At 39.5% G+C, this 27,685-nt stretch overlaps 1 protein-coding gene across 2 annotated transcripts in view; it reads right to left on the bottom strand.

The window, feature by feature from the left end:
* Nucleotides 1–2,677: 2,677 nt before the first annotated feature.
* The window catches only part of NAMPTP1 (nicotinamide phosphoribosyltransferase pseudogene 1), a 28,274-nt gene continuing 3,266 nt past the window's right edge, over nucleotides 2,678–27,685 (bottom strand). The window contains exons 2-12 of one of the 2 annotated variants that reach the window (XM_015275716.4): nucleotides 20,260–20,416; nucleotides 18,965–19,068; nucleotides 16,439–16,567; nucleotides 15,802–15,960; nucleotides 15,306–15,442; nucleotides 13,042–13,267; nucleotides 11,783–11,902; nucleotides 8,895–8,912; nucleotides 6,752–6,892; nucleotides 6,479–6,613; nucleotides 2,678–4,758 (exon numbers count right to left, since the gene is read on the bottom strand). In XM_015275716.4, the coding sequence (XP_015131202.1) occupies nucleotides 4,645–4,758; nucleotides 6,479–6,613; nucleotides 6,752–6,892; nucleotides 8,895–8,912; nucleotides 11,783–11,902; nucleotides 13,042–13,267; nucleotides 15,306–15,442; nucleotides 15,802–15,960; nucleotides 16,439–16,567; nucleotides 18,965–19,068; nucleotides 20,260–20,416 (1,440 nt within the window). In that variant the 3' untranslated portion in view covers nucleotides 2,678–4,644. The remainder of the gene's footprint in view (nucleotides 4,759–6,478; nucleotides 6,614–6,751; nucleotides 6,893–8,894; nucleotides 8,913–11,782; nucleotides 11,903–13,041; nucleotides 13,268–15,305; nucleotides 15,443–15,801; nucleotides 15,961–16,438; nucleotides 16,568–18,964; nucleotides 19,069–20,259; nucleotides 20,417–27,685) is intronic. The other variant, NM_001030728.2, reaches the window with a different exon arrangement.

The following is a 27,685-nucleotide window of genomic DNA, read 5'->3' on the forward strand; positions in this document are numbered from 1 at the left end:
CTTGTCATAGAATCGCAGAATCCGTAGAGTTGGAAGGGACCTTTAAAGATCGTGTAGTCCAACCGCCCTGCAATGAAGAGGGACACCACAAGCAAACTGCCAAGAACTGAATCACCAGAACTCACAGTGGTCATCAACGAAACATGAGAAAATGCAAAGTTAAATAAGCAGATCAATTGAAGTATGCTTGTGTAATTGCGCACAGAGATCCGGAAACCACGTTGTTTCAGATAGATACAATCCCAATCGCTGGAGGAAAACTCGTACAGTCCAAATGTTCTGACTTTTTTTCTCAGATGTAAACCAGCAATGGAGTTCTGCTCCCGCCCTCCTCCTCGGAACATCTGCAGGAGGGGGAAATACAAACATTGCTGGAGGTGTGATGGGCTCTTCCCTCCCGCTTCGGCCAGGAGTGGGATAGAGAACTTCAGTCCTGCATTTAGGAAACCTCACCATAAATTGAAACGTTTAAGAATTGCATTTAAAAAGCAGTTATGAGTACTCAGATAAAGAGCTGTAAGGAAATGCTATTGAATAAATTACATGACTTGTGAAGAACCCTACGGCCTTCACTCCCAAATCCTTGGAATTGCTCTGCGTTGTCTTACAGCAGAAACCAGCAAAAATAATGCTACAGGAAAAGGGCTTTTGGAGGAGCTCTATGGCTGCATGTTTTTCATCTCTTCCCATAAAAAGAAGTATTTTAGATAAATGCAATGGGTGTTTTTAAATCATTAACAAGGTTGGCTGTGCTATCAGTAAAAAGAGGGGAAAAAAAAACATGGTATCTATGGAGCAGTTGTGCTTTCACTGGGCATGACTTTATGGAGTATCTTCAAGGTCAGTGTTTTGTTACTTCTGCTGGCTAAGTTCCTCAGGAGGCACTATGGAGTTCCCCCCATAACTTGCCTCTGTCTGTCATGTTTAAGTCAAGGGGATCACCTGGCACTAAGCTGCTCACAAGCTTCAGAGCAGGTACGTGTCTACAGGATGGTGTTGGGACTCTCCTGGACAAGCAGAAGCACACAGTATTGCACAGGGATACAACTACCATTAATTAAGTATCAGCAAGGCCATTGCTGCAGGCTACAGGTGCCCTTCCTTGTATTTCAGTGTGATGTGAAGAGACAGGCAACAAATAAAAAGAAATAATCTTTACACTCCTATTACAGATTGCATTTAAGGGACATTTTGCCATTTAAAGTTCGTAGGAAGTAAAAGTGCACTTTCTTCCAATTATGAAAATCCTGCTCAAAGGGACTGGAGCTATTCTCTCTACTAAGAGATGGTATTTTTGATAGATACCAAAGCATTTTCACATGTCCGTGTGAAAATTAAATAATAAATCTTTATTTGAGAAAGGATTACGTGAAATGTAGACAGTGGATAAGACCTTATAGCGAACCCAATCACAAGTGCTTCATCTTCCCCATCCCCGGAGGCATTCAAGGCCAGGCTTGATATGGCTCTGGGCAGTCTGGTCTGGTGGTTGGCGACCCTGCACATAGCAGGGGGGTTGAAACCTCTATGATCACTGTGGTCCTTTTCAACCCAGGCCATTCTGTGATTCTATGCTCTTTAAGCACAACACACACGATACTGAACCACGGACACGCTCACGCTCTGCAAGAAAGATACTGAAAAGGAAGGAGAGTTCAGTTTTCCTTCTCTTCTTTAGAGCAAAGTTGGCCACACACTGCACGGCCGCTGTCAGAGCAGCTCTTCTACAGCGGACTGTGACAGCACAGCTATGCTCCCATCTGCTCGGCAACAAAGAGCGCACAAATGAAGTCTGATGCCCAACATCACAACTTTAAGACACAGGCAAATGGCTCTTATTTTCACTGCCAGAACTAAACTTTATTTCCATGTGTATTACATACTGGTATTTGATGCCAAGTACATTAGAATTACTTTAACAGAGGATTTAAGTGAGGAATATTTATTCTCACAAAACAGGTTAAGAAGGAATGTAAAAACCTACAGGAAAAAAAAAATGTTTCAACTTAGTTTTGATTTTGGCAATCCAAACAGTGAAGTACTCTTCTATTCTCTCCTCCCATCTTTCAAAGTAGGAAAAAAGAAAAACATCTTTTCATAATCATGCAGTTCAAGAAAAATAGTTTTATAAAATCCATTTCTTATGCTAAATATGGTTACAAATAAAGTATTAACACAAAACTCCCAGTTCCTATTTTTAAATACAAATACTGTGTTATATTATGAAATGGGGGTAATTAAAATATATCGATGACTACAAACCTAGTAATTTAAAGCAAGCTTAAACATGCTGTTTGTTTTTTAAGTGAAGGAATTAGGATACTGTATGGTTTAAGCACTGCAGTAACTTCTGTCAACTCCTTGATGCCCAAAACAACAAACTGTTAAACACAGAAACGCGTATTTAGGTCTGAATAGCACCGGGTGTTGCTCTCCCCAAGTCCCCTCTTCTGAAACATATCAGCATTTACCAAGATGGTGACACGACAACTTCCGAGAGTGACGTGCACACACACACACACACACGCACACACAGAATTTGCTTTAAGACTCCAACGAGCAAGCTACACTTTAGACAACACTGAACAAATACTGATGCACATTGTGATACAAAAGAAAACAGTGCTTCCACAGCATATCCTCAGTTCCCAAATACAAAAATATCAGTTATGGGTAGTTCATAGTTATCAAAACTTTTATTGGTACAGAATGAAAGCAGCATTTACTTTTTTTTAACTGTACATCATAAAATTCCCTATTACACGTGTGGAGGAGGGAAATAGGCTCTGTACTATTTACCTGCTATTGGTACCAAGTCCAGATTTAAACCCCTTCTTGGCCAAATACAAACAGTATCACTAATAGCAAAGGGAAGGTAGTTCCTCGGTGTGAAAGGTCAGCATTTAAAGTTTTACTAAAGCGCTATTTTTGAAACAATACATCACTTAAATGTATAATTACATACACTAAGAGTGGAAAACAAGTTTTTATGAACAAGAACTATTGAGACCGGGCATAAATATCTTCACCACAAACCCTAGAAAGATTCTGAATGCTTTGATGTGGCCCTTTTTGGTGAGAGAATAAAAACAATCAAGTATGGCTTTTCAATCTTCCTTTAAATGCATCTTTCGTGTAACTTTTGTAGGCTTAAGTGATTTCAGAGGACCTCTAACATTTTCCTTTAACATCATTTCCTAATTAGAAGCATTAATTATATCAGTACATGAAGTCATCGATAGTTGATCATTAAAATACAGAAGCCATTTGCTTTTGCTGTTGTTTTTAAGTAAGGGAGGTATTCCTTCTGTAGCGAGAGCCAGCCTACAGCACTAACATTTCAGAGGTTACTACATAGCTTCTCAAATGAAATCCTCAACAGTTTTGTTTTCCAGCAGATATTTAAATCAAGCATATGCAGAGAGCTCGTACAATCGAGTGCAGACACTTCAGAAGTCTCTCAAACACTGCTTACAGTTACCCTCTGCAAAATGAAAGCCCCTCCTCGCCCCGGTGAGATGGGGGAGAAGGGGAAACAGCTCTGCCATTCGTGGAGGAGTTTGGCTAAGCATAAAGTTTTATTAAAGTTGTTAACAAAAATAGTTAAACATTTTTTTACAATTTAACATCCAGTCTGACAAAAGGCAAATCAATGAAAAAAATACAAAAAAGTAAAAAAGTGCACTACTGAGTCCAGTATTCTGCTTTAAAGTCATGTCACTTACAGTATATGAAAAATAAACCAGAAGTGTAATTACTTTAAAATACACCGCTTCCATATTTCAATATTTTACACATATATTCTATAGTGGAAGAGGAGATCTCTTAAAAACTTTACTCTTAAAATATTGAGGTGCATATGCCAAGTGGGAGAGACCTGGCAAGTTAAGTTGCAGTAGAGAATCCTTTCAAATTTGGCATTCCATTTACATACCTTACTGCGCCAGCAAGGCCGGTAAGTACCTAAACCTTCTAAAAAGAACAGTCAATTTCTTTCGATGCAGATTAACTCATACAGACAACTACAAGAAACGGTGAGGTCAGCAATTCTAGAGGATCTTAAGGAGATACGAGTCCTGATTCAGTCGTCAAATGGTACAATGTCACAACAAACTTTAAGGCCGTGTTTTATTTGCTGATTAATGGACAAAAGGCAATGGATTCTCCCCCCCCACCAAATATTTTCTTGAAAGTCTGTGCTCATAAAAATCATGAAAAGTTGGAAAGACTTACTTATTGAAACTTTAAATATATTTTACACAATCTTGTTTGTACAAAAATACAAGTTAAATATAAACATAAAGCAATCATGATAATTTTATGTAAATCCATTTTGTGATATTCTGTTATATATAAAAAAGTTCAGCTCTGTCTCATTTGTGAAAAGATCAATACCAGATTGAATCACTACTGGCAAAGGGCCCTAAAAAGCACACTTTAGCATTAAATATGTTTTACAACGTTAAGTACCGTTTCCTGATTTTATCTTTTCTAAAGGCTGGCAAAAGATAGGGCAGTATGTCCATAAACCAACAAATAATTTGGCTACAATGTCATAAAACACAAACACACAAATCTGTACAGTAAATCCAGTAGCTATGCAGTACATACTTGTTACACACATACACAGACATGGAATGAAACTTAGTGAGACGCCGTTTCTAGTTCACTGTTCTTCAGCCTGGCATTTTGCCTTACTTCATCAAATGAGTATGACTTCGTTACTTTCCCGTTCTTAAATACCGTATGAAGGAGATCCTGCAAGAAACACCATTGATTTAGCGATGCGGATTTGGTCAATGAACAAACAACACAGGTTACACAAATTACATACAAACTCAATTGCGAGGACCCAAATCAAGACTGATGAGACTAGAGCTCGTGGCTGCCACGATATCCTTTCACCTTCTGCTATCTCTCACTACCACACAGAAGAAAGGATTTAAGCTACCCTACACACAGACTGAAGCGTAGTGCTAAGTAGTCCCTGAAGTCAGCTGTCTACCTCTGGCCAAAGACAGGAACAACATAAGCTAAATAGACTCTGCTAGATTAGCTAGGAGAGGAGACACCAGCCAAATCTTACGTACAATTCCACTACAGATATTTAGATGAAGTCTTTATTTTCTATATACCAACTATCAAAGATATCTTTCTTGATAGTCAGTCCCCTTTGCATAAAAATTCTGTGAAACAGCACATCAAGAAGTGCTCACAAACAGCACACTGAAAGAGCAATAAGCAGAGCTTTGTGCAGAAGAGTTAGCATAAAGCAATGTCAGGCAGCTGCTGTGCCTGCTGACCTGTCACATCGACCCACAGCTTTAGGGAAACAGGGCCTACAGAAGAGTGCACTTCCCCATCATTTCCCAGGGAGCCATAGAACCCGTACCACATACACAGCCCCCTCTGACATCCCATTAAAGAAAACATCTTTATGAATCATTTCACCTGTCAAAAATGAAGGAACCATATACTGCCTTATTTCAGGCCCCAAGTCTTATGACTGAGTTGAAGAGATTTCTCAACTCTCAGAGCATTTTACTAATCTAGACCTCCCCTCTTTTAGTGTAAAACCATTATCACTTGCCCTATCATCATACTTCCAGACAGAGAGTCTGTTTCTTAGGTCTCTGCATCCAGAGCTATGAAGTTTGTTTGCTTTCTGTGTTTAAATTTCTCAGAGATGGTAGTTATATGATTACTGTTGCATAAAACTGTGTGCCTGGTAGTATTCCTCTGCCTTGTAGCACAGAAATGTGTCTCCAAGTACCAGAAAACTCAAGAATCTTCCAGCTTTTAATGGCTGAAGTGCAATTTGATAGCTCGCTTATTTTCAAGCCTCTTAATTCAGGAAGAAGCATGCAGTTAAACAGTTTATTGCTCGTACAATGAAAAATTAAAGAGATTTCCAGCTGAAAGCCTGGAGACTGGCCTAAACATCATGTTTATTTTACTGAAATAGCACTTAATTTTGCAATTGCAAAGAATTAACAAGGAAACTGAATCTGTGGATTAATTTACATCTTTGAAAACTGGGAAACTCCAGACACAGAACACGAACACCTGAAGGAACAGTTTGACAAATCTCAAATTGGAAAGCAGATACAAGTTTAATAAAATCCATCTTTCTCCCCCCTCCACATCAGGATGTTACTTGAATTGCAGAACACGGCTCATACAGAAGTGCTTGGCGTGCATAATATTCTCGTAGAACATCTCAAGTGGGAAGGGGCCCAGAAGGATCAGTGTCTTGCCCTCTAGACCTTTTACCATCTTTGTTGCCCCCTTTTGGAGGCTCTCCAATCATTTCATATCCTTCTATTTTACTTCATTTTACTGTTACTGAATTTTTAGTACTTCTGAAGTATTGAGACAGAAGTTGAAGAAAAATACAATTTCACAATTTGTTTTTAACTTTTTTCTTCCAGTTTACTCCTGCATGAAGAATGATGTAACAAGCCTTCAAAATTCATACCTGGCCATACTCTTCAAGATCTCCCTTTCCTTCTTCAAGTGTCACAAAATCTCCAGCAGGTGTCCTATGCAAAGACAGTCGGCCTTTCTTTGACCTTTTGTTTGGATCAGCTACCGGATCCTTGAAGACGTTTACCTGGAATCAGAAGAACATTGGGCTTTGTTGGAGTTGTGTACCTTATGTAGATGGCAGAAATCTAACAGGAGGTATGACGTTTGTCAGGTGGGGAGGCCCCTGCTGAAAACATAATGGTAGATGTAGTACAAGACATACCCCAAGACCGTTGGTTACCACGTAGCTACATTTGAAGGAACAGTTTAAGAGATCTCTAGTTAGCTTCTGCAACAAAGCTCCACCAGATCCAAAGGCAATATTTTCAATACTCCATTTATTCTTCTTCATTCCCTCCACAATCTAATGATAAAAAGAAAATTGTGACAGAATATGCTCTTAGGCCATGCTATTTTTCCATTAAAGTAACATACTACTTAAACAAGATGCTTTTTACAAACAATTGAACCAACTAACATTCAGTTTCCAGGAGATGTACATAACAATCCTGTCAATACTTGGCATGCAGGGGTTCACTTAAAAATAAAACTTAGAAATTGCATTGTCTAGAATTAAGAGCAGCAGTTTACAAATGGAGATGCATAAAGCTGCTCAAAACATATTTTGGCACCTTCTCAGGCAGATAGAGATCAACGTGAACTGCAGTGGTATCGACAGTCAATTTGAAGCTTACTACAGCATTCCCCTCATCCCATTGTATCCACACAAACATGACATCCCCTAGCCTGGAGTCACAGGTGCTAGTTTAGCTGCACTCATAGATGGCCAAGATTTGTTTCCATGACTTGTTACCTTTACATAAGGCTAAAAAGACAGGGACAGCCCCAGTTAGAATGTTTGAACTCATATCTCCTAAATATTTCACTAATAAAAGTGGAAGTGAAAGCTTCAGAGTTGGTGAAATAGCGAAGGCCCATCCATACAGATAAAAGGAAGCTGAGGAGCAAAATGGAAGGATATAACCCATGGGCAACAGTGCAGTTTCATAAACCAGTATCATGAGAAATCTGGTAATTTTTTGTGCATGCTCAGCCTCTTGCATCAAAAAGAAATACCACAGTAACAAATAACAACTGTTCCAGGAGCTGCTGATGTTAAGTCATTTCTTTTAGAGACAGCTAAGGTAAAATGAAGCTTTCCAAAGGAAGGGAGTCGGGGTGGGAAGAAGCAACAGCTTTCAGATAGTAGTAAATGGGTAGCTAACGTAAACAAAGTATGAGTATTTTATTTATCCATTTAGTCACATGTAGACTGTCTCAATGGATACTCAACCTTACCCATGGTATGGTTGGCTTTCTGGGCTGCCAGGGCACACTGCTGGCTCATATTTAACTTGCCATCAGCCAGAAGCCCCAGATCCTAACTACAAGAAAAAAAACCCACAAAATAACAACAACCCAACAAAAACCCACCTACGAGCATTTGCTTTTGCTTTCAGAGACCTAACTGTGAGGGAATATCTTGAACATCTTCCACAAGATATTTAACAGAGATTTATTCCATAGAGATCTTACAGTAGGCTTTCCTCAATCTAATGGTAGCTGCTTACTCAGCCTCATCCAAGAAAGCAAGCAGAAGGACTCTCAGGCCCCACTCCCATGACCTATGCCTAAAGAAGGAACCCTTCCAAAACTCTAGATCTTGAGTAAATAGTGCCTCTGTGTGTGAAAATCCTGTGCAATTTAGTAGTAGTTATCACATCCTTCCCGACAGCAACCCTGTACAAAAGGAACGTGTATTTCCAGGTGATTAGGTTCTCCTGGAAGCAGTTTTAAAAGGAGTATCAATGTAGGACAAAGGGTTTAAGATCGTTACAGTGTAAATACAATTCTCCCTGATGCACTTCAGAAGTTTCTGTACATAACAAAGAAAGGATAATAAAGAGGACTTTCATCTCTCATCTCATCTTGCATAAAAACCCAGTAAGACAGAAAGAAACTAGCCTTGACTCATACATGTGGACTCTGCTTATTTATTGCTGTCTTTTGATAAGGCAAATGTTGGTAAACCCCACCTGGACTCTGATCCAGTTCTATCCTTCTGTTCTGAAGCCTCCCCCAAGGAAAAACCGATAGAGGACAATTTATTGCCTCACATTTTCAAACCTATATAAAGAACAGTTCTGGTGTTAAGGTTTTGACCACCTCCTGCTGACCATTACGAGCATGATTAACAATTATGACTCCAGGTTAGAGGATTTTCTTTCTTTACAACCATTTAAAGACATCTGGAAATTGAATGTTCAAAAGGAAGTCCTTTGAAAGTGTAGTATATTGTGGAGTTAGCAGATTGGAATGATTTTTAAAGTGAAAATACTAGAAGAAAGTCAGAAAAGGTTCCTTACCTGTTCTACCAGCACTCCCTATTAAAACAAAGAATTTTAAAATCCAGTTTATACTGAGTTGTTTTCTATATTTTTCTTTCATCTAGTTACACGAGACTGATCTGCAATTTCTCATTCTAGCTTTCCTGTTATACCCATTACCTCTCACCAGATCCATAACTGGTCATGCCGAGAATCAAAGGCTGATAAGGAATAATTAGAATGATCACCTCCATAGGGGTTTAGAGGGGAAAAAAAAGGCCACAACAGTGTACTTGGGTTTGTTTATGTAAACTCCTTTTTAAAAAAGTATGAATTATATTTCAACATTTTTTTTCTTTAAAAGGCAAGCTATTATGCATTCTTTCACAAGTCCGCATAGTAACCTAGGTTTTGCTGACATAGAAGGAAAGAAAAATCCATGAAATTTTAAACACGACTAAAATAGGCTGCAAGCTTGTGGTCTTTTTGCTCCAACATAACTTGCCGCTGCCAAATTAGAAGTGTTGCTTTCCTCCTTTCCTGCCTCCTCCAGCTCAAGACAACAGTTTGTTTCTCTTGTATTGTGCTGGTGATCATTATCCTGTTCTATGGGACAATTTCATTCACTAAAACAACAGAAAAAAAAATTGATTCCTTTCAGCCAAGTTAGTTTGCTGCTACATTTGTGGCATAAATTAGTTCAATGGTCAGCAGTTCAACAACCAAAGCTGATGTGAGGTGCACAGCAAGATTACAGTCAGGCAAGATGAGAAGGTGGGCGCTAAGCAGCAGTGAGTTGTATCTACTCTGTGAGCCCTGTGGAACTGGACCCTCTATCCGCTTCTACATATTACAGGTAAGAGTTTCCTCACAGTCAGCAACAGTTTGAGGAAAATATCAGCAAAGAATTGCTCCTTCTGCCTTTTATCCTCCCCCGTTAGCTACTGGAATTATTTTTCTGCTCTATTACAGAACTTTGGGAGCAGTGCATTTTATCCTTCAACATAAATAACTTTAGATAATGGTTTTGGTATTCCCACAGACTGCCTGAGGTTGGCAGGGAATTCTGATTCCATCTGGCCCAACCCCTGTCCAAGCAGGGAGACTCAGAGCAGGGTGCCCAGGGCCACGACCAGGTGGCTTAGGAAGACCTCCAAGGAGACTCTGCAGCCTCTGGGTAACCTGTGCCAGTGTTCCATCACTGCACAGTAAAGAACTGCTTTCTGATGTTCAGACACCACCTCCTGTGTTCCACATTGTGCCCACTGCCTCTTGTCCTGTCACTGGGCACCACTGAACAGTATTGCTCTGTCTTTTTTGCACTCTCCCTTCAGGCATTTACACAAACTGATGAGATCCCCCTGAGCTTCCTCTTCTCCAACCTGAACAGATCCACTCTGTCCCTCCTCATATGAGAGGTGCTCAAGTCCCTTGATCACCTTTTATTTGAATACAACCAATGCTCTATGGGCTCATCACCTGTTTGAACTCTGTCAAGTAGAACTGACAAAATGAAAACTACAAGAACTACAATTAATTCCTACAAGAATTAATGGCCCAACTTTTTTTCATTCAGATTTTCCTGAGTCTGTGGCACAAGTACATGTTAACTACAACTTGGTGCTATTGTTAGGCAAGTTCTGTTTTAAAATTGCTGAGAATAATAAGTTTATTGATCAAGCCTCTTCTCTTAGAATCTAACCAGAAGACTTATTTCTTGTGCTTTGTCTTCTTGAGAACATTAGCACAGACTATTCTCAGAAAGCTACAGGAATAAGATTTGCTTTCAAGGCTGTGGCGAGCAGGAACAAAACTGTGGTGTAAGACTGCACTATGGCTGGCGTGTCAGCAAACAACCTCAGTGTGAACTCTCTGGATTTGAGTGACAAATATCTCAGTTCTATGGTTGAGGTTAACACGATGCATTCATGTTAAATATGCAGATGTTTCCTAGCTGGCTTGAAATTAAACTTGCTTTCTCTCATACTCCCAATTTGAGAAGCAGTAAAAGTCAACTTTTGTTAATAAGAATCTAAAGATGCATCAACCTAAGAAGCTAAGATAAGCATGAAGATTAATTTTATTGGACTTAAGTTTATCCAACATATTTCTGATTTTGAAGTCTGATAGAGTTAAATATGAAAAACGCAGAACAAACATTAAGGTCAAGTCCTCCTCCTTTTACTTATCTCCCTCATCTGCATTATATTTGCTAGAATCTCCTTCTAGCAAATAGCAGTGAAGTTTTAACTAGCTTCTAGCATGCAGCAACCACTAAATAACTAGCTTTTGTCTTGCTGAAATGGCACTTCAGTGTCATTACTCAAAGATTACGTATATTTACCAGATTCAGGCATCAATGGGCCAACATGGTCACTTTGACTCAGACCACAGCCTAATCTGTTGTTCATTTGGGCTTTCAACAATCCTTACTCTATTAGTCACCAAGCAAATAGACTCCATACCTCCCTTACCTCTGTTTTTAAAATATCACCTTTAAAACCCACACCTTCAAAATTCCAAGTACAAACACTCATCAGAGCATACATAACTAATGAACCCAACCAGTTGGCACAGCAATCATGCAGCATGCTTTAGGTGTCAATGATAGGACCAAACACTGCCAGATTTTTTATCCGAATAAGGTTTGACTAGCAGGACAAATGCAAACAAAAACAAGACAGTGCGAGCAGAAGGGTTACAACACTAAGATTAGGATACGCCTTCTAGATGTTAATGCATCTTAATTACTCTCTGTGGGGTTTTAATGAATGTGTTTTACACAGGAGGATATCACAGCCAGTGTCCAGGACAAAGGGCAGGGAGGGGTCAGTAGTGAAGCTGCAACATCTGACTAGTCATAACAGATTCCAGATTAAATAGCAACATTGCCAGTATCACCCTGACACGTGAACAGGATCTCTCACCTCTTGCAATGTGTTGATATCCACACCATCCCCTTGAATAACTCTGAGATATGGTGGCAGCAATTTGTAGCCTTTAGAGTTCTCTGTAATGGGAAACTTCTTCCCTAAGATCTCCAAGACCTACAGAAAAGAAGGTTCAAAATAGAAGTAAAAAACTGCCCTTCCAGTAAAGGAACAAATTTCTACATTTGACTCCTTAAAGCAACAAAAATGCACAAATCCACGAACATATCCAGATATCCTGTTTTAAATATATCTAACATAGACACACAAACAAAATGCACACCAGCCATTGTGGCAGAAGCCATTAGATTAAATCAGTCATAGACCATAAAGCCTTTATAAACGTGTACCCAAAAGTTAATCCAATCCATGCTTCCCTTCTCTCTCTTTGGTTGCTGTCATTTATTGCCATTCAGATGTCATCTGACAATTCTGCTCTTTTTTTTTGATCACCTTTAAGATGGTGAAGGAGGCTTTCAGTTTTCTACAATTTTCTTAGCCAGCACTAACTCAAATGAAACTCTTTCAATGGGATTTTTCTTACTTGCTACGATGAAGACAATTCAAAGTTCCTATTTGTGATATGTCACTTGCCCCAAAAGAAGGGGAAAAAAAAGTGTTAAAGCTGTATGGATTTGAGAGAATAACAGTATCCCCCAAATCTTTCAAACTTCGTAAAGCAGTGTGGACAGCTGCTCAGATTCAGAGGTACCAACAGCTTTCATTATTTAAAAACTTCAACTGCCATTCTATTCTGCACACAACTCAACAGCCAGAAGTAGTTTGCAACTTAAACTTCACTTGTCATTGACTTACATACAAGTCTTACAGAAGGGAGAAGAGTGTTGAACTTGTATTTACACCTTAAAATGGTAGATTATACTAATACAGGACTCTAAGACACCTAATCTTGGAGGAAAGAAGCCTTACCTGCCTGGCATTTGTATTAATACAAATAAAAAAAAGAGAAATAATAATTTTGTTACTAATGGATGAATCATTCCAGCGTCATTAGAAGATCAAAACTGGTAACTGTTATAAAAGCCTCAAGAAATGGTATGCAAGAATGCATTTAATGAAAACAACAAAGCAATTTAGACTGCAAAGGAGTCACCATATCTATACTTAAATGAGATACAAGTTTAGATTTTTCATAGGTATACTAAGGTAGAACATTATGTTTACTGGCCAGCCAGTCGTTACAAAACAAACAACTGTCGTTCCTAGTCTCATACACAAAGAACTTAAAGCGTTACCTTTAAAACAGTGTCAAGGGGATTCCCAGAATCTGGTCTAATAATGAGTGGTGCCTCTGGACTTCGGCCTTCAATTATATGCCTTAAGTCGTCGCCCCATATTTTTTCACAAGCATTATAAATGTCGTAGCTGTCACTAACCACAGATACAGGCACTGAAGAAAACTGTGTCACTATGTGTTCAAAAGCATCTTTTTCATGATCCTTCCCCCAAGCTGTTATGGTACTGTGAAGTCAATTGAAAAAAGAAAAACACATTAGAGCAGCATTTGTGTTAAATCACACGTTCTGCATCTCCTAACAGAAATAAATCAAGATAAGAATAGGCAATGTGATTACAGGACGGCACAAATTACGTTCTTATGAGCTCTGTCTTGCGTGGATAGCAAATAAACTAACAGCAGCGTGGATTCATCTCTGGCAGCTTAGACAAACACTGGATATGTGAAGCTTCTTTAACACGTAACCTAGTTTAACTCATTTACTTTCTCTATTTGTGAGAGTTTCTCTTAGATCTGAAATTCAGACAATTAAGGAATTAGAAATGCGAGAACAGACCATCTGCTCTGGCAACTTCAGACTATCAAATGGGAAGCAGAGAATTAGCAGCATAAATTAGAAGAATCTTAAAACTTCTTTAAAATTTATTTTGGATAACGATTGAAAACCACTAAGTTCCCTATCACAGAGCTTCTTCCAGAAGAGCCTCAGGGCATTACCCTTGGTACAAGGGTACAGGCAAGCACATGAAACAGAGTTGCTAAAAGAGGCAGCAAGTTACTGAATGCCAGCTGATCTGCAGAGGCCGTCTGTATGTGGTTGGCACAACTTACATCAATAACTTGTGTGTGAACAGATAAAACGCTTGTATAAAACATAGGTGTGCAGTAAGAACTAACTTGCATTGCAATTTTTCCCCCCAAATGGTAGCATTAGCTTTTAAGCGGATGAGCCCTGGGTCACGGGACCAAAGAGAGAAAACAAAATGACTTTCCAGGAGGCTGGGGCAGTCACAGGAACAACCCTGGTGGTATGCCAGAAGGAAGCACCACACACAGCACCACCTCACACTGGAGGCTGGGGAACAGCAGAACAATTCTGGAGAAATGCAGGTCTCTTGCAAAGAGCCACTTTGTGTACCAGCTGGAAAACAGAGACTGGTCTGCATCAGGCAGCACACACTTAAACAAAAGACAGTGTAAACTGTATGCTCTCACGCTACCCACTTCTACACACTGTGCAAAAGATGTTTCCACGTGTTTTCTTTCATGATACAGAATTTTAAAGTCACTTGGCTCCATCTTTTTTTTTTAATCAATTGTGGGGTTAAGCCAAGAAACGTGTCAGGCAAATTTTGTTACTTCTACATCAAGTAGCAGTTCTACAACAGCATTACAGCAAGGATCCAGAAAGTGAAATGAAACAGTACCTGTAAAGCTGATCTCTACCCTATTAGGACTATTCCTGTAAGCTTTTCTGTTATCTTTCTTGCAATTCTGAATGAAAGCCTCTATTCAAAAGAACTACATTTTGTACTAGCTAAGAAAACAGAGGTCTTTTCCTTTCTTTGTGGTCATTTCAGTACGTAAATGACCAAATAACATCCAAAGATTTGCACTCACTCCTGACCCTGTAGAAGATCCCAATATCAAAGCAGAGGTCTTCATCTCAAATGCCCATTTGAGATGAACTCCATACTCTCAAATTCATTCACAACAAATAGAGGATTGCATTATTGGCTGAATCTGTTATGCTGATAGGAAACTTCAGAACAGGGAAAACATGGTGGGAAAGTTGTACTTCATATGTTTTTTCATTTCATTTTAAACAAAACTGTAAACATGAAGTTCATAACATCTATCCTCAATATCTTTTACCTGTAAGCCTTCAGGTTCCGTTTTAAGAATAATTGTACATTTAGAATCACATAATAACGTGAGTTGGAAGGGACCCAACCACCAGGATCATCAGCTTCTACTTCACTCTGTTAGGAAGTTTATAGTTTAAGAACACCTACAGTTAAAAGCGGCCACACCACTGCTGAGCCTCCAGAATGTACAGAGGTGTCAGTACAGAACTTGAGCCTCATCATCTGCATCAGTCAAATACAGTACGGAATAAATGAAACAGCTTAAGATGAAGTGAAGCTTTCACTTCCCTTTAAAGTGAAAAAAACCCAACGCATTCCTAGATACAAAGATGAGTAAGTTTAACAGAATGTACCTTCTCCTATTAAAAAAAGTTTTAATTGCCAAAAATCCTACCTGTGTTCAGCAGCTGGAACAGAATATCCCGGAACTGGATCTTTTGTTCCATAGTACTTCTTAATTAATGCAATTCCAGCTACAGTGTCTGTTCCTTTAAAGTTCACCAAATGGGCTGAAGCTCCTATTCCTGCAGTCTGAAAAGAGATGCAGCTTTCAGTTGCCAGGCCAAATATAGAAGCCTAAAATCAGTTACTGGCTAGCACCAATCTGAAAGAGCAGAACTCTGACTCGGTTCCTCTTTCACCCATGCACTCTTCATGTATTTACACAGGAAAGCCAATTTCCAAGAAGAAAGCTCTCCCAGTCTAATTCTCAGATGCAGTTCAGACACACTCCACATGACCAGATCCACTTCCTCCACGTAAGTCCAAGCACAGCAGTCTATGAATTCACAATTTCAATGTTGCACACAATTACAACTGTTAACGAATACACACTGCTGCCCTTTACAGTTGAGATCAGACTTCCCAGATTATTAGAAAAGCTGTATTACCTCTTGTGAAGAAACTCCCCTGTAGCCAAAGTCATGCAGTTTATACTCCAGTCCCTCCAAGCTGCCAGAAGTCTCCAGCAAGTATTTGGCCAAAATCTTTTTCTGCTCTCTAGAATTTGTAGCCACCGTGATCGGATACCACGACTGAACAAGAATAGTCTAAAGCAAAAACCCAAATCATTATTAGGCACACGTTGAGTCAGAATTTTTGAATCCTAAGTAAACATTCGCTCAGGTACAAAAAGGGCTATTTATTTTCATCACCCATTCAGAAAGCCTCCAACAGTTTACTTTAGGTTAAAGTAATTAGTCTTTGTAATACCTTTACAAGGCAGGGTAATACTAGCTATCTCAAGAGTTATTGCTCCCAAGCTACAGACATACACAACTCCCTTCCTCCTCTTTGCCTTACAATGAAACTACTGCAATAAAATTATTACAATCACTTGCCAGGTAGGGAAGAAAGGTCTACATATGAGCACTAAAGAAAGAATCAAGGCTTATTTAAAGCAGGAAATGAAAGCTGTCAAGAGACTTCCCTTAAGGCAATATGGGATTCAACCCTTAATTTAAGTGCATTAATTTTTATTTAGAAAAAAAACAAACAAACAAACCATGCTAACTTTCCAAGACTGACCTCAATCCAATTTGTGAGCCAGTAGCATTCTGGATCTGTGTTTTCTACTGTGAAGAGAACATTTCCTCTGGGAATGACAGAGCCCTCTGGAACAGCCTTTATTTCTATAGGAAGATGGCCATCATATTTCTGTGTGAGAAAGAACAATGTCATTAGGCAACAGGAAGGTTACATATTACTCCTCTTACTTGATTGCAGTAGATAATAGTCAGTCTGTGAGTCTCCTGACAAAGCCTCAAATCAAACAAAGGTTTTCAGTTGCATTCCTTGTGCAAATTGAATTAAATATTACCTAAAAATACATAGACTCTATTCACAGAAATAAGAAATATTAGGTATTCATTTCTCTTCAGTGTCTTTAACCTGAAGGAAGAAAGAAAGCTTAGCTGCTATCTAAGCCTTCAAAAAGCCATAGTAGTTTTGCTTGGTACAGATGTGCGATTTGCTAATTTATTAGAGTAGGATCTATTAGAATCTATGTGAAAGAACATTTTATCACCTCAACTATTCACTAAACACAAAATCCAGTTTTGAAGTATCATTCTTCTGTCAAATTCAGTCTTTCATCCCTGAAAAACTGAATATTCTATAGAATATACCTTTTGCAAAAGAGTGGTGAACAGTAGCTCTAAAACAGCAATTTCTGAAACAGCTTTGCCACATAAGCCAATAATACTTAAAACATTTTGTACATTAATACTTTCTGACAGAAAGCTTCACATGAGATACTACTTCTTTAAAGGCAACAAAAATTGCATAGCTTTAGAGAAATTATACAGATTCTTAACTACTATCAACACATTCTCCAGTACCCAAAACACGTTTAAGAAAAATCTCTTATACACTACAGTTAAAGTTTCTTCTGAAGTGCAATACACTGAAGCTAATTGCATTCATACACCACACAGGCTTTGGGTTTTTCAGACTTGGAGATGACTGTGGTGGTTTAATAAAGGACAGTAAGACCTTCCAAAAGGCTCAAAAATATTCACTAATGATTCAGTGAAGATAGAAGTATACTTAAGAGAAAAAAAGTCCAAGAGACTTAGAAGTCCCTTAGGTGTTGATTTTATCCATTAAAAGCAATAAGGTTGTATCACAGAAGTAGAGTATCATCATTTTCAGATGTTTTAGGTAGTCAGCTTCTCTCTTGAAATAAGGTGCCTTCCCAGCAAACGCTGAGTACATCTGGTACATATTTTGGTCAAAATGCATAATATTTTTCCTCTATGCTTTACTTAGCACAAAAAAAATCAGATAACAGAGCCAGAGAGCAAGCAGTGGTAGGTTTACAGAGTTACAAAGAGCAGAAAGGTCTTAGTGTGCACATAAGGGCATAAAGCATGCAAAGGGAACATACTCTTCCAGTTCGACAGACATTCGCATCTAAGATCAAAAGGAAATCGTATTTGTTTTCCTATGAACTGCTTTGGCAAGAAAACCTGAGCAATGACACACAGTGCTCACAGGGGGCATGTGGAATGGCTGTTTTGACTGAGGCAAAAACATGCATTGAAATGGGATTAGTTAAACAGTGTTAAAACTCAGTGTGGACAGACGTGCAGCATTAACAAGTTATCAATTCAGTTTAGCGAAAGAGGGATCAAGATTACTTTAAACACATGAGGACAGCAGTCCACAAGCTGTAACACAGCTCAAATAAGAATACAGTTCGATTTCACATCTATCATTATTTCAGAAGGAGATGAGGCTTCTGTGAATCTCTGCATGTCTTTGTGAACAGTGGTTCTCCTGCACACCAGATTCTCCAGATTACCAACAGATGCCACCATAAAATGCATTCAGTCAGGGTATCAATAGGAAAATAAACTCAAAGGGCTAAAAATTGTTTCCAAGCATCAAATATCATTCATTAGAATTCACAACGAGGCTTAGTATTTAATTCATCCACAGTGATTAGAACTGCTCTGAAGAATGCTACTAGTCTGAATACACTGGTTTTACACAGAGAGATGTTTGCAATTACTTGAAGACTGACATATTTACAAACAAAAGAGAAAGAGGATAAAACGTGGAAAGACTTGGAGGGATTTATGTGTCAAGTCCTGTATTTCATAATGGAGTTGAACTGAAGCATCTCTGAAAAAAAACTTGGGAAACAATTGAACAAAACACATTTACACATTTTCTGGAACTATTTACACATGCAAAAAGTTGTAATGCTTTCTGCATTAGAATTACAACAGCTATGAATAGTTACAGACAGCAATACAAATCATGCAACCAACCACGAGGCACGAAATTGTAAATGGAGGTTGGTCAGCAAGCTCTTACCTACTCTAACCTGACTGATGGCACCCATAAGTCCTTATCTCCTGCAAAGCCATATCTGTCATCCAAAAGGATGGACAGCTACCAATCCCTGTACACTGTACATAAAAAGCTACATTTACCCACTCTTTGCTATTATGGCTAAAATATCTTGGTTTAAAGAAGAGACTGCCATATCTATTTTATAGTTGATTCAGAAATCCTTTATCTTGTACTATTTTCATAAAGTTTTACCTCCAGAATATAGTTCCATCCCTTTTCATTGAAGACATCATCTTGAAAGTGCTCCCTATACACTTCTTTGGCTTCCTTGATTTTTTCTTTGGTCACCACTTTACCTGAAAGTAGACAGAAACAAATGAAAGCTTAGGAAATAAATAACACGAGGTTTAGATACAGAAGAGTTACTCTGCCTCAAAAAAAAAAAAAAAAAAAGACATGGAGAACACATCAAATACAGCACAGTAGCTTATTTAAACCAAATTCAATTTATTATGTACATTATGATGCTCATGAAGCCAACAGCATAAAATAGACTGCGGTCTGCAGGTGGCCCAAGGACAATTTCAGATCTTTTGTCTTTTATGATAGCTAATAACTCATTGTGAGTTTTGTTTATCACTAGTTTTCCTGGAATAGTATAGCAATTATGAAACTCAACAACTCAACAAGACATAGCCTGCCCAGCACAAGTCTCCAGCTATACTGCTCCAGGAGAATCCCTGTGGAGATACCTTCAAAATCAGTCTCTGATTAAGCACTTCTGTGATAGAAACAGACAGACTAACCTGATCACTTGAGCAAGCACTGCTACTGCTTTAGGACTAATTGTCTATTTGCAATGTTAGAGAACAATCCTCAGATTGCTAGAGGAAAGAGGTAGGATTATTAAGTACTTTGATTTTAGTTTAATTCCAACACGTGGTAGAGATATTTACAGATTCTTGATAAGACAAAAGCATGCAAGCTACAGTTCCCCTAAAACTTCAGGTCATAACCGGTGATATTTGCACAATGCAAAAAAAAAAACCCAAACAAAATCTTAAATACCACCACCCAATTTTCAAATGTTACTCTTAAAAACAGCCAATACTGAAAACAAGTTCACAGGCAGCTGCCATATTAAATAACCTGAGTGGCAGGGGAAACCTAAGGGAAATTAAAGTTAATACCTTACATAGCAAATAGAGATTAAAACTTGCATTCAAAAATGTGAAATGTATCTTCTTGTGATTTCGTGAAGTTTGTTTCATTTCCATTCATTTCAATTTAGCCCACTGAAGGTGGGGAAGGAGCACCTCTTCATTTTTAATAATTCACTGTCATAAAGAAAGGTAGTAGGATGGTGCCTGAAGTTAGAAGTCAGTATCATTTTATTGGGGTGGTCATCTCGATTTCAGAATCACATAAATACGTACCAACTATGAAAACCTGCAATTGCTTAAACCATAAGACTCCAGCAAGGCTTGAGGAAAAGTTAAGGTATTTATATTTACAGGTATATTTATATTGGAATTTGAGATAGTTACCTTTTAAGTATTTATTCAGAATGTACTGCAAACCATAAAAAACGGTTTCTTCATACTTCACTTTCCTTAACTTGGAATTTTCAGTCTTCTTCTCACGACATTCAAAGTAGGAATATACTTTGCTTGTATTGGGTGGATATTGCTTGTAGTGTGTAACCTACATTAAGAAAAACATCAGTAAGTGCTTGAAACAACACTATAAAGCAGAATAGAAATAAAAAATCATTGGGCATATCATGGTTTTCAGCAGAGCTCTACCTTCGCATGTTAGAGCTTACAGACACTTCAACTCCTCTGACCTATTCCTCCACTAACACTCTACACAGTAAGCATACAGGACGTCCCCTCCTGTAGTTTTCTTAGATTTTCAGTTCAGAAGTCTGTATCCCTTATCTTGCTGTCTTTGTTTCTGCAACAAGACTTTTGTTCCCCCAGTACCCTTCATGGTCAGCTCTTCCACTGCCCCCACAACTTAGCTATGATCAACTGGGGAAGTTGCCATGGCTTGGGTTTTAGGAGCAGCACTGAGCACTCACCTGCCCAGCCAGTTTTCTCTCCACCACCCTTTGCCTCCTGCAGCTATCGGGCTTGGCCACAAAGTTGTTTGCCACTACCAACCCAGAGGTATCTGCTTGTATTTAATTGAAGGGTTAAGGCTATAGTCACGTAGTTCAAGTGAAAGCCATCCAGGCTCAAGAAGGCATTAACAGTGGCATTTACCCCAGTGTCTCACTCACCGTGGCCAGAGAGGATTTACCAAACCCAGATTACGTTAATGACAGTTCAAACCTGTTACTGTTGGGAATGCTGTTAGAAGAGCTGCCTGAGGTTTGTAGCTGCCCACACACTCTCATCCTATGGCAGAGTCCAGCACCACCACACAACAAAATCTGAAAAGGTGCTAAAGGCACATCCCTATTTTTCTGTAAGGCCCAGATTTAACCATGAGATCAGTGTAACTTAATTGCTGCTACTTCTTACCCCAAATCATATTAAAAAGTATCATTTCCAATACCACAAGAATCTGGAAAAGGAGTAACTGAATATTTCTTCTTTGTTGTCCCGTCTTTCTAAACTGCACCTCTGACTCACTCAAAACAAAACATTTGAGTTTCCATTACCTGTATTGCTAAAACTGGATATTAAGAATTTTAAAAACAGTGGGAGATTTTCCTCTCCAATGTCACTTCTATTTAGTATTTCACTGAGCTCGGATAGTCAACTGAACTGCGCAATTGCATTTTCTGGTTCCTCTATAGCAGCAGTCGTGTTTGGGTTTCCAATGCTGCAAGGAACAGTCAAATAAACAAAAAGGTCAATTTATAGATCTTTCCATTATCTTTACTTGTATGAAGTTTCGAAGGCCAATCAAATAAAATCCAAGCTTGTAATGGCAAGTTATCTGCCTTCGCTTCAAACAAAGCACTGCTGAGCATACATCAGTGGAGCACAACCCATCCTGCTCCAATTCCACAGCCGCTGCAAAGGGAGAATTACCAACTAGTTCTTAGACTTAGTTCTAGCTATTTGGAAACACATCACTCCATAAACTGCACCATGTCTGCCCCCAGTTCCAGGCACAACTTCCAACAGAAGTAGCAGCGCCAGCTGAGACGGTTCTGTTCACACATAGACGCACAAACACAAAACCCACCACCACAAAAACCTACTATGGAGCGCTCTGAGAAAATATCATGTCCTTCCGACTAGTGGGAGTATGAACACACACACACAATTCCCTTACAAACAGAAGTTATTAAATGGTCTCAGAGGAGAAGATACAACAAATCAGAAGGTTCATTTACTTGCCACACGAGTTACTGTGACTGCATGAAGTTCTGGTCTTTTTTGTGACCATGCAAGGGACTGGACTTAAAGCTGGAACTTCATTTTATCATACTGCTTCGGGACACTGCCTGACTTCGTTTTCATTCTTCATCCTGCTGGGATGCTACAGCTTTGTGATTTCAGAGCGAGCACCCAGCACAGAGCTGACAAATGAAGATGTACACAGCAGACACTCCAAGAACAATTCCCAACCCAGTACCTGAATTCCTGGAATGTGCTCTGGAACAAAACAACATAATGTTGTTTTATCCACAACGATTCAAGACAGGCAGAACACTACAGCCACGTGAGAATGCATACTCAAATCTCTTTAATGAAGTTTAATGATCCAAGTTACTACGACACACAGGTATTTGCAGTTAACATTTGCCTTATAATGAAAAACGGCACGATCTTCCGCTACTGCCTTTGAAACAATCTCTGGCTTCAGTCATTTAAAGGCATCTCCTTCAGCTAGACATTTTTGCCTACGAAATGAGTTGCAGGTCACAGGTTAACTTACGGAGCACAGCACACACAGAGTTGGTGCCTCCTTTCCCTGATGCATTTAAATACCTTTCCGTAGAGCCTTCCTATCCTAGCTCTGCTTTGAAGCATAACTGCAGAACCCAAGGGCTGCAACCCAGCTGGAAAGCCAACAGCCAGAGGTATCCTTTATGCAGCATGCCTGGGGAGACTGCTCCTCCAGACTACCTTGCAGCAGTTTCAGCCAAAAAACAACAGATAAAACCAAGAAGAACAAAAAGCAAAAAGAAAACCCCAAATGCACATCTATCAAACATTAACTAACAAGTTCTGCTAATCTTTCTAACTTTAGATTAGATCTCAAGCTGAAAATATATAACTCCTAGCATCCAGAGGATTTACTTCTAAGGATGTAAATTAATGTAAGTTTAAAAGAAATTGATACGTTTATCAATTAAACTTCATCAAGTACTTGACAGAGATAATTTGTTTTACAAGTTATATACGTAAGATGTAGTTCTATTCTTCACGTATTAGAATCTGTCCAAACAGTGAAAAATACACCTCCCTGGTAATTAAGTTATTTCACACCTAAGCAGTCTTTGTAATTTTGAACAATTTGTGCTCCCTTTAATATTCCACAAAGCTACGGGTTTCCTAGAACCAGAGCACCCACTGGGTGCCCACAAGGCCCTCATGGACATAGTGGTACTCAGACAACCTCAATCTCACAGCACCACACCTTCCAACCACTGCTTACTCCAGGCATGCAGTACGGGTAGGTGAGAAGACAACCACAAGACCCATTTTCCCCCCCGCTGTGTTTTATGTGTTTAACCATAACAGGAAGGCTTCAGATCCACTATGCTAAGCCACATCATCATTTCACACCTCAAGGACTCGTCCATCAGCCAAAAGCCCTTTGTTTAGCCTCCACTGTGCTTGCAAGCTACCGGGCAGGGCACTGAAGCTAGATGGCACATCTGTCTATAACACATGCTGATGGCTCTGTTCATTACTGGGGATTTCTGGACATCTAGGGCATGGGAAATAACACACATTCATCACAACGATGGTCAGGAGGTTGTACAGGGTCAAACGGCAGTCTCATCTGGTGGATGATAACCCAGCCCTCGGCAGAGGAGAACTGTATGGGCTTTGAGGTCCCTTCCAACCCAATCCACGCTGGGATTCTATGAAACATTGGGTGGTAAAAAAAAATAAATTAAAAAAAAATCCAGAAAAGGATCAAGCCCTAGGAAACAGGAACACTTCATGGAAGAGACAGAGAACACCACTGGGGAAAACAAAAAGATCCCAACACAACACAATCAACCACACACAAAGAAGGCTACAAGGCACTTGGACAATAAAAACTACGCTTACAAAAGTGCCTAAACTTTCCTTGTTGTCAGATAATATTCTGCACCTCCCTGTATGCTACAGAGTGTAGAAAGAACAATCGATGACAACAGATGGCATTTGAAGTGTATTTCATGCAACTTACAGATTGAGACAGCATTGATAAATCTGTGCTTTCAGGTAGTGGGTGACAGAAGCTGGACCTGTACAGACAAGCTCTTGATAAGCAGCAGTGACTCTAAACTCTATAGGAAACCCCCCGTTTCTACAGAAACAAACTAAGACCAAGCAGAAGTTCCTACTGAGACTAAGAGATAGATCCTCATAAGAAAACAGAACTCCAAAGTATGTTCAGAGGTCTTATGATACTTAGTTCAAAGACTGCAGCTTCGGTTTTGTTTCCACAGACTTTAACAAACAGCCCTGGAACAGCCATCTACAACAAGGTTATGAATTATGTCTGAAATAGAGCACTTCTATTCTCCAGTTGTGATAGCTCCTCACTAAATTTAATCCAAATAAAGGTGTATGCTGGACAAAGAATACCTCTATTCAACTAAACGTAGTAGAAAAATAATATGAAGCACAAAATGGATTAAGAGCAGCCATCCAAGAAAATACACCAACTGTAAGTCGTTAAGATTTAAGAGAAATGAATTAAGAGGTACTTGAGACAAAACAGTGAGAATGGAGACAAAGGTGGCATTTTTTCTTTTAAATAGGCTAGGTAGCAAACTCTCTGGAATAAGAGTTGCTGTTGACAAGCTTTGTTGTAAAGAGTTTGAAATGAAATTCTTTAAAAACGTTATTTAAGTCCATACACGCCAACCATTTGAGAATATGAGAAACCCAGCTTTGACCTCAGTGGAGAAATCTGGCGTGTTCACATTCCTGCTGCTCAGCTGGGTGCTACCATGAACCATCAAAAGAGATGCTTCTAAGCTCTGTCTGTAGCAAAGAAAACAATATCCCATATATCTAGCCAGCAGGGGCTGGCCAGTATTGTACTCTACAAGGGTAACACCAGCTCAACTAAGAAGGTACTTGAACTTTCTGTACTGAGTCTGAAAACTCTTTACTGCAAAATGGGTATTAAGAGTACAGTTCCTGAAAGCCAGATACTGCAGCCAAGCTCAAAGGAGCATGGTCTTGGTGGGCCACTCCACAGGGGCACTTTGGGATCTGCAGCACATCATACAGAGCATGAATTATGGGCTGGTCAACATCCTGCCAGCCTCGTTCACATGCCAAAATGGGCTATATCTATGACAGCATAGGAGAAAATTGACCCAGACTGCTTTTTAAGTGACAAACAAAAATGAGAGAAAAACTGTGCAATGAGGTGTCAGAACGGCTGTTGAATGAACTGGTACTGCAAAATATTTACCTGGGGGATCCTCACCCCTGTAGACAGCATGGGGAGTTAGATAACTTTCCTGCAGCAGTGCCTCAAGCACTTACCCTGGAGACGCTTGTATGAAGCACCTCGAAGATTCTCTCTTGTTCTGGCATTACCTACCATTTGAAAACTCACAGGAAAAGACGGAGGCCGTGATTTGAAAGACCACTTCACCTAACTTTATTGGGTTTAACTGATAGAGTGGTTCAAAGCAAAAGGTTGCCAATAACTTACGTGGAAGGCACAGTTAACAAACAGCAGAGGAAATGAAGCAGTACTTAGGATAAACTAACACAGGCAATGAGTGAGACTGAAGGCTGACTTTGTACCACTTCTAATGCCTCTGTATTTTAGCATACCCATTATCTCTTATAGGCTGAAAAATAAGAGGAGAGTGAGCAAAAAACCTAAGGGATCAGTCAGCACTACAATAAATAATGAAAGTATGTGCACACAGAGATTTGTATGGAATCAGCACACAACAGCAAGAGATGCTCTAAGTGACGATGTTCACATTCACCTACAAAAGAAGGTCAAGTGTAAGCACTGGAACTAAAGGTATTCTGAAGTGCCCAGAAAAAATATGATGTTTAAAAGTAGCACTTTGCAGCAGATTTGTCACCAAAAATTCTCATGTTTTACAACCAGGATTATCATAACAAAGATGACAGAAATGCCTTATGCTTACTGTTTACGCATTTTTGAGTAGTGGTAGAATTTCACGTACTGCCACAAGCTTCACGTTTCTTAATTAAAAACGAAAAAGCATTTAGCTTTTCAACACGGAAAGTTAATTTAATTAATTAATTTTACAATTGTCCAAACCTCATACAGTTCCAGCATTCCCATTCCCAGAGCAGTGACGATTTAAGGGTTGGAACAGGACTGTGTGACCGAGTTAAAACCTGGAAGACAACAGTCCCTAACATAGCAAAGACTGCTTCACATATGGAATGCCAGGCCAGAACCTTCTGACCCTTCCATTGTCAGAATTACAGGAGGTAACAGAACACATCCATATCCCCACCAAAAGATTTTAATTAAAATAAATATAGACATATATGTGCTGCTAAGAATAGTTTGCCATCATTAAGTAGTAATCAAAACCAATGAAGAATACTCATGACACTTCCTTGCATACCTACAGCCTTATAAATAAAGAACGTACAGTCTGTCAGAGCCTGAGAATAAACACACTCACATGAAACGCTTCAGAAGTGCTCTTCTGCTTCCACGTGGAGTAAAAGAAGTCACTGGAATGACATACTTAAAATTCAACACGGGAGATGCACACAGTTGTTTTTTTTTTTTTTTAAAAAAAAAAGGAAAAATAGAAGAAAGAAGAAAATATCTTTAAGCTTCCTTGAAGCATCAAGAACTGAATTCTGACACAGACCTCATTTGCAGTCTAGATATCAAGTCAGTTCCTCCTATGGGGTAATTGCATGGCAGCTTATTATAGCTATCAGCTTAATTACAAAACATTCCAAGGAGCAGTAATATGGCCCATTGCTGGTAACAACATAAGCTATTACTGGTTTAACAAACAAGGTTCAGTCCTTCTGACAGCCCTTCCCCACTCACAGCTCACACTGCGGCCTGGTCAGCTGCGGGCCCACCCCTGACACCTGCCCACCAAAACACCCTCCCGGGCCAGCCTTCCTCCGGCTCTCAGGTTATCGTCTGGAAGGTTTGCGGCCTGTGCACAAACAGACATGGGATAAACAGAGAGGTGGGAAGCAGAGAGAAAACAGGGAGAGGCAGCGTGTCAGCAGCATCAGAGATGAAGAAGGTGGAAGACTTCACTGGGAAGAGCAGTGAGTCACAAGGGGCACAAGAAAGGCAGGACAACACATGGCCCTGATGGGAGGAAGGTGAAGAGTGGGATAAACTGACCCTTGATGAATAGAAAACAACCAAAAACAAACAAACAGATCATAGGGACTTCTTGGTATCAACAGGTCATTAAGACAGCAGCCAGTATGTCCAGCTGAAGAACAGTGAACTTCAAGGAGTCTGCCCATATCCATCCCCTCAGCTGCAGCTTTCCAACTGGCAGCCAGGATTTGGACTTCAAGTGCGTCCCTTTTCCAGCAAGCATTGTGTCACCAGCAAGAAATTTCACCCCTAAAAGTATAGTGTCCCTACTGGACATTGTCACAGAGCAGTTCCCCAGGCACTGCTGCATGGATTAATTTCTTTCAAGTCTTATGATCCAAAGAATTAACAACTGCTTTCACTCACCAGTGAGATAGAAACACAGCGCTCTGTGTGACCACCGCAGGCCTGGCAGCAGAGGCACATAACAGGGAAATCACTGCTAGGGGACTTGGGGAAGCTTAAGAATCTGCA

Source organism: Gallus gallus, chromosome 1 (genome assembly GCF_016699485.2).
Source record: "Gallus gallus isolate bGalGal1 chromosome 1, bGalGal1.mat.broiler.GRCg7b, whole genome shotgun sequence".
In the NCBI taxonomy this organism is placed as follows: domain Eukaryota; kingdom Metazoa; phylum Chordata; class Aves; order Galliformes; family Phasianidae; genus Gallus; species Gallus gallus.